The following is a 12,634-nucleotide window of genomic DNA, read 5'->3' on the forward strand; positions in this document are numbered from 1 at the left end:
CTATGTATATAAGTTGATTAAAACAATAATACAATATTAACCTAAAACTACGATAAGGGAACTGCTAACAGAATATTTATATTATCATAAATATATAGACATATTTAATTTTTTTGATCAAAGTTTAACGAAGACAAGTATAATATTTCATTGCTGTAGATTTATTTCGATTCAGATTCTGCAAACAAATTTTTAATCGTAATTTTCAACCATCTCAACAGAAGCAACGATTCTTTATCATATCATAGTTCATCATTATTTCATCTTACACAAGTTTTTGTCTCTTCCATAACTTTTTTAACTAAAACTTTAACAGTCTAACATCCTCCCTGAAAACACTGTTATCAATTACATTGAAATATAATTACATAAAATTAGATCTAGTTCAAAATTTTACTTTCTGTCATTTAAAATAATGTTATTTGTTAAACTTAACTTATGTGTGTATCAGTATTAATGTTACATCATCAAAATAAGTTTGTTAAAGTAAAAGTAAAGCAAATACAACAAATATCGAAAATATTTAACATGGAAAGGGAGATGATTAACAAGTATATATACCAAAAATAATTAAGGAACAAAAATAGTTCCCTTTGGAACACCTATTTTTAATAAAGACTGAGAAGACTCTTCCATTAATGGAAAATTGTTTTTTTTTTATAATGTAGGTAAGTGAACGAGCAAATGGTCTACCTGATGGTAAGTGGTCACCATCGCTCATAGACACTGGCACATTAAGAAATATTCCTTCCTAACATTGGCAATGCGCCACCGCCCTCAGAATTTATGGTGTAGGTGTGTCCCTTGTATCTATAGTTCCAGAGGCTCACTCACCCTTCAAACCGGAACACAACGACACTAAGTATTTTTGTTTGGCGGTAGAATGTCAGTATAGTTTATGGTACCTACCCAGACAGGCTCTCCCAATAGCCCTACCACCAAGTAAAATGTAATTTGAAATCTTTGGTTTAATCATGTTTAGTCGTTTATATTTTTAAAAGAATAAATACACGTTAAAACGATATAAAAAAGGTTTATTCAATCGCAAGATTTTGTACAATTCTTATTACTAAAAATTTTAACACGATACAGTCTCATAAAATCAAAGAAAACAATAACATAACTCTTAAATGTTTAAAGCATATCTAATAAATAGCACTTCAAAAGCATTACTCAAATCCATGCACACATTGAGTCTACTTACAAAGTACACTGGCCAAGAATAGTTTATTTCAGAATGGTATTAACGGTTTTACTTATAAATTTTGTATAAGGTGTAATGAGTTAAACAATGCTATGTCTCTTTCTTTCCAATGAGAAATCGATGATGAGAAAGAGAGATATCAGTGTTTAACTAAAGTCCCGCTAGACGACTATAAGTAAGATAATTGATAATAGCAGAACTAAAGTTATTGTGCAACGCTCAAGTGATTTGGAAAATTATAGGCCGAGAGTTTAAGTATCTAAGGATGATTTATATGTCTAGATAGACACTCAAAGCTGAGAGAAGAAGCTGAGTCGAAAAACTTAGTCGGACACTACGTACACGAACACTAGCAAAATTGTATGACCGTTGGGCGAGTGTCAAGCGAAGCTGTCACGCACACCAAGATTGTAAAGTTGGCTCGTTTGTTTTAGTTTTTTTGTAGCTCGACACTCTATCTAGATATAGGAATTATCTGTGTTACTATGCTTGGATACACCAAAAAATCTTCTTACAGTGATTTGAAGTCTAAACTATCAGGCAATAATACCGAATGTGGGTAGAGTCAGGTTATTTCAAATAGGCAATCAACCAGTCAGAACATCTTAAAAACTAGTTAACAAATCAAATGGTAATACTGAATAAAAATAATCTAAATTTTCTTAGGTGCAGTTTCTATAGTAAAATTCAATTGGAGAAAAATCGTATCGGCAAAACTTTGCAATATATATAATTAACCTATTTTCTTGAAGCTTTTATAATATTTAATTACTTGGTATTTATGAAGATAGTTGATCAGAATTTTAATCTTTATTTTGAAACTTTACTTTGAAAAGTAGAGCGTAATTTAAGCAGATCTTAAATATATATATTGCATAGTTAGTAACTTCTATTCATCGAAGAAAACGTGCCAAATATTGTGTTTTTATTTAGTGTTCGTAATTACCAACAATTGGCACAAAGCCACCATCTAATTGTTGGTAATCGTCATGAGAGTAACCCTCGTAAACAGGTTTCGGCTTGTATTCCTCGTATTCCTGCTTGACATTGTATTCTTCGTAATTAGGTTTGGCAATGTATTCCTCGTGCTCTTTATTTGGAGTGCCAATTTTGTGGACGATGGCATTAAATCCGTTCTTATCATCTGCCTCGTATTCCACTATGCGTTTCGTTCCATCAGTTTCGACGACCGTGTATGATCCTGGATTTAAGTAAATATATTATTTATTCAAGTAGCCTCGTCAAAGACTCGTGTATCAAGAATAGTATTAATCTAAAGCCACCACTGGTTTGGAATGAAGATTCTAAAGAGAAGAACTTAGAAGAAACTCAGTAAAAGTAATGCAAGCAAAAATAAACGGATTAGTAACTGCGAAAGGTCAACTTTCAACGGATTACAGGATGCCTTGCCATGTGAAAGTCGCATGTTCGTTCCTGATTTGCGCTTTTGGCTTATATCGTCCACAAGACAATACCGACTTAACGCTTAATTTAATAGGAATATTAATAATCTCGTGAAATTCAATTAATGCTGGTGTTCTTTTTTTTTAAATCAATTTGAAAGTCCAACACACTTAAAGGATGAAATACAGATTTGTTTGGGATTTGATGTGCTTTCATAATCCCTGTTGTAATAAGTGATCGTTGCTAATCCAGACTGAAACACTGTTGGAATGAACACAATGACCGTAGCCTATATATTGTAACCGTGTTCTTACCTTTAACTTTGTCACCGTCTCTGGTCTCCCAGTGTTCCTTATCGTCACCGGTGTGCGGGTCTTTGACGGAGTAATCAAAAGAGTATTTAGGATGCGCCTGTAATATATGAATAGCCAAATTTAATAATTTAAGTATTACTTGGTGGATAAGTGCCACCACTCGTCGGATATTCCACCGCTAAAAGCAATACTTGGTATTGTTGTGTTCCGGTATGAAATATGAGTGACCCAGTGTAAGTTCAGGTACAATGGATGTAACATCTTGTCTTAAATGTTAGTAGCGTAATGGTGATATTAAGGATGGACAAATAATTCTTTAAAAAAATATATATTAAGGTACGAGTATCCGGACGCATGTTTGTTGTGGTCAAGTGTGTGAGCGAGACAGAGTACTAGAGAGTGATAGTGTGAAAATTGGCTGGGCAGTTTTACAAATATTTTATATAATTTGACATTTTTAAAGTAATATAAAAAATTGTGGGGGTTAAATTCTTCTGGATCAATCTTATTTATATCGGATGTTTGTTAACATTCAGAAAAAATTTAATGGCGCGTTTGGTCCATCAATGGCGCCTAAAAGTATGTTAAAACTATTAGCCGTTATTTAGAATTTGACAACTGAACAAACTTACATGATAATCCACATCATATTCTTCGCTGTGATGGTCATCCAAGGGTTCATGATGAACTAGTTGCTTGTGGTAGCCTTCGTATCCCTCGTAGCTATCATATTGGGCTAGAGATGATACGATAAGCAGAAATATGGGCGCAAATTTCTAGAACAAAGAAACAAGATGAAGTTATAATCATAATCTGATGATATGACCTCTTACAGTGACGGCGGCTATTCTTAAGACAATTTAGACATCTGCGCGAGTGTCGCAGTACAAAAGAATTAAAACATACGAGCCAACTTTATTATCTTGGTGTGCGTGACAGCTGCGCACGACACTAACCAAATGTCATACTATTTTACGAATGTGCGTGTACTTAGTGGCCACTATTTTTTTGACATTATATCAAGACATAAAAAATCAAAGCTGTGCGGTAATTATTCTAGTGCATAAGCGTGTGCGCTGATATAAAAGCACGCCCTATTTCCTCACGGTCAAAATCCGATACGAGCGAAAAGAGTTCAAGAAAACGCATATGAGATTATATTTGTTTAACGAATATCTTTACAACAGACGTGATTTCTTAAATCGTTGTTAACAGGTTGACTAAATATAATATTTTATCTATCACTTCAATAAACTATATCTTCCTTCTCGCTCTTTGATTAAGATGAAAGTTCTTTCCGTTTCATCTCGGCTCTAATTAATGACTGATTACGTATCTTAAATCCTCCAAGTGACAAAACATCGCCCTGATATCCTTTCTAAAAATGCAATCACGCAAACCAAAGCTAATTATTGTTACTGAGTTTTTCTCTTCAATTTATATTTTTTCGCACTAAGGGCGCATTTTCATTGGTCGATAAGGCCCGCATTCGGGGTGCGGGAGATTTCTGTAACGCATGCCATAGGGCCCGCAAAGAGTTTATTGTTTTCACTGGTCGTCAGAGCCCGCATACGGGGTGCGGGTGATTTCTATAACGCATGCGATAAGGCCCGCATGCGGGGAGCCATTTTCACTGGTCGTTAGAGCCCGCATTTGAAGTGCGAGAGAATTAGGTACCTACAGTTTGGCAGTGGGTTTTGAGATAAGCAGACGTACTCGCCATGGATCAACAATTATTGCTTTGTGGAGCAATTTTGACTGTTTGCGATGTATTAAAAAAGAAATTAATAACTTCTTTGAAGAAAAAGAAAAAGAGATTTTGGATGCGAAATTTACTTAAAAGTAGAAAGATGCACGGTGCTTCTAATACGTTGTGTGCGAACTTGAATCCGGCATTGGAATGTGATGTAGAAGATCATGATATTTTTTTCAGAATACCTAAAAACTTATTTGACGATTTATTGAGAAAGGTAGAAAAAAGAATTGAAAAAAAAGACACATTATTTCGTGAGGCTCTTCCTGCACGATTAAAACTTGAGATCAAAATCTTGAATCCGAAAACCATTCAGCCATTTTGCTCCCACGCTGCGTAAATAAACAGCGTTAATAATATAAATAATGCGCGTAGTATTGATGACGTCTAATGAATGACTGAACGGAGGCGAGTCACCGCATGCTTTGTATCGACCGAGTTATCGCCTGACTAGTTTCATTGGTCGTTATCCCGAATACGGATATCACCCGCACACGTTTAATCGACCGAGTTATCGACCAGTGGATTTCATTGGTTGTTAGCTCGCATGCGGGTACTCCCCGCAATCGGGCTAACTACCGACTTATCGACCAATGAAAATGCGCCTTAAGAGAGTTAAGATCAAAGGAATCTCGATGAGAAAACTTATCTCATAAAGAAAGTTTAATTGTACTATTAATGCACCTTACAAATATTTTTTTCTAATCCAATTTAATAGTTCTATAGAATTAAATATATTTTTTAAGCCTTCTCACGCGTGTTAGAGGACTGGGTGGGGGCCGGTGGTGTCTTGCAGATGTTAGATTGAGTAGTTAAGACGTGAAAGCGTAACAAACATTCAAACTCACTTTCGAATTTAGAATATTAGCTAGGATTAAAATGTTTGTAAGTTTACTTATTTAAAAATTTCTCGGATCATAATGTCGTCGAAATTATTATGTTATACACAAGGAAGAACCAAGTCACGCATGAGTATAAACGATATTATGTTATTTGCTCGCTGGGCCGCTTCGCACATATGTAATACAAATACCTTTGCGCAAACAAGGAACGTAAGCAAATTCAGTCATATTAGGATTCATTCCAATAGGCTTTTACGAGTGGCTTTGAATTATTGTTGTCATGTTACCATTGACAAAGTTTAATACTGCTAGTTTCTTTGTGCGGTTTCGACTGTTTTGCTTTACTTGTCCGTCCTCGTGTGTCGTGACGTCATGTTATGAATATACCTCACAATTGTTAGTCTGGTAAAACATATAGTCTATGATAGTTTTGTAAGAAAATCCGTAAATAACTAAGATAAATACATCTTTGTATATATCTCAGTTATCTACGGTTTTCTTGTTTCATCAGGTTCATTTTGTGGAGAGGTTTCTTTGTATTGTCTTAACTAAATAAACTAATAAACCAATATTTGATGACCTCCGTGGTCGAGTAGTGTGTACACCGGTTTTCATGGATATGCCACTCTAGGTCTCGGGTTCGATTTCCGGCCAAGTCGATGTAGAAAAAGTTAATTAGTTTTCTATGTTGTCTTGGGTCTGGTTGTTTGTGGTACCGTCGTTACTTCTGATTTTCCATAACACAAGTGCTTTAGCTACTTACATTGGGATCAGAGTAATGTATGTGATGTTGTTCAATATTTATATTTATTTATTTAATATACATTAAATATTATTATATAAGTATTTCCGCTTCGCAGATTTACGGGTTTTAAATTTAAAGCAGAAGGTTTTTTTTAAATTTAAGTATGAAAAATATAATGTTATGTTATTGCATATAATTACAATAATTTTCCAATTTATACATAACGAAGCTAGTTAACCATAACGAAGCAGCATATGAAATAATACTTCATTCGTCGATTAGTTCTGCTTTCAGTTACACTTTCAACGTAATCTCGTCTATATATATAAATGATTGTTTGTTACGTCCGTATGTTTTTCGTATCTACTTCGTACGATAATTCATCTGAAACTTCTGTGAAGGTTTAAATCTTAGTATCAACGTGAAGTAGGTAGTCGGTGTGTCTTATTGCACTGTATTATAAAACTATTGCCTATTCCAATGGCAGGACGAATAAAGGCATAAAAACCTTTGATCATGGTCAATCCAAGAATTGCTATAACATCATTCGACTACATATAAAATATACTACGGTATTCATTATATAGCAGATCTATTAGGAAATCTAAAGAATTATATAAATTTAAGGTTTGTTTATGTTAACTCCTCTTACCGATGACATAGACTAGAGACAGTAGCCTTCAAAGTTTATTGATGATTAGATTCCTACTATACTTGCAAAGTCCTACTACCAAGTAGAGTTAAATATGAAAGACTACATAAAAATAATACGAAAATAAACATATACTTAGATTAGAAGCTGTTTAAAGCGATTGAAACAATTCTATACAATTTACGGAATTACTTACTTATTCTATACTAATTACGTGTGAAAATTGACGTTATCGTAGTTATTTAGTCGTAACAAAACGCGAGTTACGTCTGTAATCAATTTCGCGTCAACTTTCATGAGTGCGAACTATTTCTAATAGTCACCGCGTGTAATTACTGCAACGTCATACTGATCATCTTAACTGTTTTTGATAAAGACGATATCATATGTTCATCGTATGTTCTAGAAGAGCGTTGCGGTGCGTTGTTATCCGCCTTAAGATTTGTATTAAACATTATTTTTAAAGTATAATAGCAATGTCCCAAATTAATCAAGGAATTACTAATATTCATATTTAAGTCCCTTCTTTTAAGCTTGTCACTTGTGTTCGAGTGGGGACAATTGTCCAAGGGAACATTGCGCTCTTGACCATAAATTGATAATAATGATACCTCGAAGTACATATCGTCTCTACATATTTTAAGATGCAGTACATTTGGGAGTTTCTATTTCGTATGTAATACATTACTGTTGGCCCGAGTCTTGGTAGGTTTTAGATATAAAACTAACTTATGTCTATCCTCGGGATTCAAGATTGCTTCATAAAATTTGATACAGTGGTTTAGCTGTGTAAACGTAACACACAGACAGACAAGTAACTCTTACTTTCGCATTTTTGTAATGTTAGTATATAAAGACGCATATGTAATATTTACATTTTTAATTTGATACTCTTTGATTTGCTTGTAAATTATCCCCTAGACAAACAGACAGAAATAAAAATAATGTGTGATTTGGTTTTGATGATATTAACTAAACACAGACAGATACTTTCATTTAATTTTTTCGTATAGATACTTTCTGAACTGTAAATTAGTAAAGGCGTGTACATATTGAATGTTGATAATATAGACTGTTTTTTTCTATATATGATGGTTTGTTCTTTCCGTATGAATATTGTAAAGAAATGTTCAGGCTGTTCTTGTTGGCTGCCCATCACATATTCTACCAGTGTAACTAACTACAGGCATAAAGGACGTAACCTCTTAATTCCCAAGGTCGGTTGAACATTGGTCTTGTGAGGAATGGTTAAATATTTTTTACGGCGCTAATCTTTATGGGTTTCCCATTAGCCCGTCCGCCTACGTGTTTTATATAAAGACGGTGAGTAGGTGATTACGAAGGTACATATTGAGTCCATACTTATATCATAAATATTAAAGTATATACAGCAACAGATCGTTCCTGCGTGTTTTATTTATATTGAGTGATAGGGCCGTAAAATGTCTTAGTATTCGTTCTGAATAAATTTCCGGAAACGAAGTCTCCAGTAAACGAATTGAAATGTAAATACCGGGAACTAGGGATTTTTAAGGGAATAGCCTTTTTTGGGAGTTTCATTCGACTCGCAAAAATTATAAAAGGTTATTTTTCTCGAATTTAATGCATAATTTAAATCTCCACGTCTCACCGAAACTACAAGGAATATTGAGAAATGCTCAATGCAGTCTATAAAGAGGTTCCGATGTAAAGCAAACCTGTACCTTTAGAATGTACAAAAATCTATTTTTTTATAATGAATTCGTTAATTAAAAAAAAAAAACAAAAATATAATAGTTATAAGCAAAATTGACATATTCTCGGAAAATGGTTTGGTGCCACCTGACGGCCAGCGATATCACCGCGCGCGCTCAATTGCCAAATCAAATAGCGCGCGCTTCCTGTTACTTTTTACGTTACACACTTCCGTCCCTTTTTACGAAATCACTCCCACAGAACGCAGGAAAGAGAGATGCAAGGATCATACACATGAGGAAAAGTATTGTTTACCTAATCATCCGTTGAAAAATATTGATATTAAAAGCCTACAGAAAATAATTAGTGTTAATCTTAATTGTGAAATAAACCTAATAGCTCATTTCCTATTATGTATATATTTATATGATATGACGCGTGTCGATCGCGTGTGCGACGGTATATGCGTTTTCACTCTCACTTATAAAATCCTTTTACTTTTTTTTTCAAAGCTATAATATAAATTAATCGTTTTTTAATGTAAAAAATCGAACGGTAATAAATTAGTTGGTTCTAACGTGTAGGAGGAAAATAATGTTGACAAAAAACCCGGTTGAATTTCGTTATATAAATTTGATGATGGATTAGATGTCTAACTCTTTGTTTGTTATCAATACTATCGAATTCAAAAATAGATTTACTATTTTTAAATTTGATAGGATTTTTAAAATTATTTTAAGTATCTTTTGATTTGTCAATTATTATTGTGTCAGTTGAAAACCATTACACTTTATTTCGATCAATCATATAAAAAATGGCACGAAGTTAAAAAAAGCTTTAAAACTTAAAAAAAATGCCAATAAGCCTTCATAAAAACATAAAATTAGTTAAATAAAAACAAAACCACAAACACACATAAAAAAAATTACTCACAATCAATTCCATTTTTTCTCACAAAATGAAAAAAAAAACAATATTCCAAGTAGTCCCACGTATGAATGCAAATTATTTCATAGGCGCGTTCCAACTTATACCGGAGAAATACTTAATTCAGCTCACCCCTCTCTTCGAGAAGTATATTTTGCGTTTCACGATTATGAACCTTATACCAAGACGTTAAGTCAGATATTACATTGTTAATATTAGAATTGGTGCAGACAAAGTGACGCATTGAAATATTGTGTGTTATATTTGATGAATCTACGATTTTTTTTTAAAAATCTGTCTTGTTTTAGTTCCGCCGTTTAACTGAAAACTATTGTAAAATGTAGACAAATTAATCGGAACTTCCCAAAAGTTCCCTTATACAAGATGTTATATAGTCTACTATCCGTAAGAGGAGAAGATTATTATCAAAATAATATTTTAAAAAAATCGTTTTAAAGCGTTATCGATATCAAAATACACGTGTACTTTGATATTGATAGTGTCGTGTATAATAAATATCGATAATACGTGTGTTTATTCAACTAAGCATTCTTAGGCCATCATGTTTTGGAATTTAAATAGATTCTACCGATAATACTATCGAATGTGTGTCCTAATGTTATTCCGTAATGTTAATGTTTGTTATTTTTTAATAATTATGCAATAAATTTAAATATAATAGCAAGATGTATTTTTAGAGCTTGTTTTAAATATATGATTATGATTTTCTTTTATAACCCAATACGTTTTGATCGTATTTAAACTAGAGAGTGTAACGTATCTTTACAGCATTGGAATTTGTAGTGTATCGAAGCCGGCGACAGCTAGTCAATCGATGTAATAGGAAATAATAAAAACGAATGATGACAGTAGCAAGTAATGTGGAGCACGCAAATATTAGTTTTGATTAGCTAATGATTAGCCAATACAATTTTCTTTATTGTTTTTTATTTATAAAGTGAACGTGTAATTCGATATGTCTCTGTCTAGATCATCCGTCTACGCACATTGAATTCAATCGATAATCGAATAATAATCTTGCATATCAGTTGTTTTTGGTAGTATTATTATTACTTTTTTTTTATTGACAAATTTTTCAAAAAGCAATAAAATATTGATGCATCGTGGTTTAATTAGCTGTTTCTGGTCAATCCATCCAGATGGACCAGTAGAAATCCTTACCACTATTGATTTCGAAAATACTAGAATTTTAACAAAGTTTCATGCAAACTATAATGGTATAATAGTGCATTTTTTCAATTGAATATAATGAAATCTGTGATATAAAAAAAAATATAGATAAATGTGCAAACGAACCAATAACTTGATTTTTGTATTTTGTAACACCACAGTGGCTAATCTAATTTTTATTTGGAAAAAAAGCCCCAGTCCCGTATTATTGTGCAAGTCGATACTATTTTTCTGAAATGTAAAATTTCTTGTATGAAAACGATTCATATAATGAACGTGGCTACGGAACATCTCAGCTTGACAAGCACTCGGTCGCTTGTGTTATTTGTCGCTGTCGTGAAACAAAATTGCGTATAGGTTACATCGATTATCCACGTGAATAATTGATGTGGAAATGACTAACCCGGGAAATAATAACGATAAAATACGTTGACAGCGCGTGCCTAGTGACGTGGAACATTTGTTTGTTTTAATTATAGCCTTATTTGCTGTAAACATTTACAAGAAGACTCACTATGTGAGTGCAATGTTTTTCTAACAGTGTTGAAATTGGTACGAGTTGTGTTTTTTCTTATTTTTGCTATGATATAAATGTCGCAGTTGTAAAGTTCGATTGACTTGTTTGTGTTTTATAAACTGTATGTTCTATATCTTATACATGAATATGACATTCGCGAAGATGCTAAAACTTCGATATGCAGCTACTTTTATGATAATAGTACACACTAAAACACTCTCGAATCACGTCGCGTCTTCTGGTATAAGTTTAATGTGTAATTATCGCTCGCAGCTCGTGTTTTAGGGGTCGTTAGGTGTAAGGCACAATAAAAAAGCCTCTGTCCTTCCTTGGAATTCAAGCTTGCTTCATACCAAACTACATCGAATTCGCTTCAGTGATTTAGCGGCGATAGAGCAAGAGTCAGACGGACACTTTCGCAATTATAATATTAGTATAGAATGCTCAATAGTTCTTTCATCTAGGTATTATAAAATAATGTCTGTCCATTACTTAGTACCTACAGATCGTATATTTTTTTGGGTTGTGTTAAATGAAATGAACGTTGTTTTAATGCTTAATATGTCGTAATAAATATCCTTGATGTTTGTTGTTTGTTACTTATCTAAGTGCTGACATTTTAAGTTAAATGATTCTTATTATTTGTTACAGAATATATTATTTTTTTGTTACATTTAAAGTTTTCATTATTTTCTATATTAATCAGTAACTAAATATCGAACCGAATCAATACGGTTATGTCATTTATTAAAGCTTTTTGTACCTTGTCTTTTATAATATAAGTCTCGCTTATTTAGTGATTTCTTATGATCTAATGTAGTTTATTAGGTAGTTAGGTTCGGGCCAGTAAAAAAATATTGGATTTTCCGTTAAGAAATTCTTAGTAGTAATTCGATGTTCGGCAGTCGGTCGTGTACTCGAAAATCATGACAATCGTTGGTCGAGCGTCTGATTTTCCAAACATAAGTGCAGTCACTTGGGTTTGCTTACGCACTGGTGTACTATAGTATCAGCTTTTGAGTGGAAGTTATGGATATGCTGTTGCAATGCGAGTTTCGGTACATATGTTAGGAGTATGTATGAGTTACGTACCATTGATCTAGAAACGAATTATAAATACATACATTTTGAATGTTTTTATTTCAATTAACTCAGTCAAAATGTATTTATTTAATAACGCGTGCCGATGTTCAGTATTATGTATGAGGATAATTTACTTTCGAACTATTGCCGTGTCTTGATTGATGTAGTCTTATCGTCCGATCGAAATATCGTGTCGGTAAATTAACTATGGTTGTTCGATTCCTAACTCGTATGATTAATTGTGATGTAAATTGTTATGCGTTTTATAATAATGCTTTTATGTTTTACTTAATTATTTTGTTTTAAACTATAATAATGAGAATGACTT

General features: G+C 33.0%; 2 protein-coding genes across 3 annotated transcripts in view; one reads left to right on the plus strand and one right to left on the minus strand.

Moving 5' to 3' along the window:
• LOC113397717 (homer protein homolog 2) overlaps positions 1–12,634 on the plus strand; it is a 35,560-nt gene that overhangs the window by 13,173 nt on the left and 9,753 nt on the right. The window lies entirely within an intron of this gene.
• LOC113397728 (uncharacterized) lies at positions 2,060–9,635 on the minus strand. The gene is made up of 4 exons (XM_026636183.2): positions 9,522–9,635; positions 3,555–3,698; positions 2,923–3,019; positions 2,060–2,405 (listed from the first exon to the last, which is right to left on the minus strand). The coding sequence occupies exons 1-4, from the start codon at positions 9,531–9,533 to the stop codon at positions 2,134–2,136; spliced, it is 525 nt and encodes a 174-aa protein (XP_026491968.1). The 5' UTR covers positions 9,534–9,635; the 3' UTR covers positions 2,060–2,133.

Source organism: Vanessa tameamea, chromosome 23 (genome assembly GCF_037043105.1).
Source record: "Vanessa tameamea isolate UH-Manoa-2023 chromosome 23, ilVanTame1 primary haplotype, whole genome shotgun sequence".
In the NCBI taxonomy this organism is placed as follows: Eukaryota; Metazoa; Arthropoda; class Insecta; order Lepidoptera; family Nymphalidae; genus Vanessa; species Vanessa tameamea.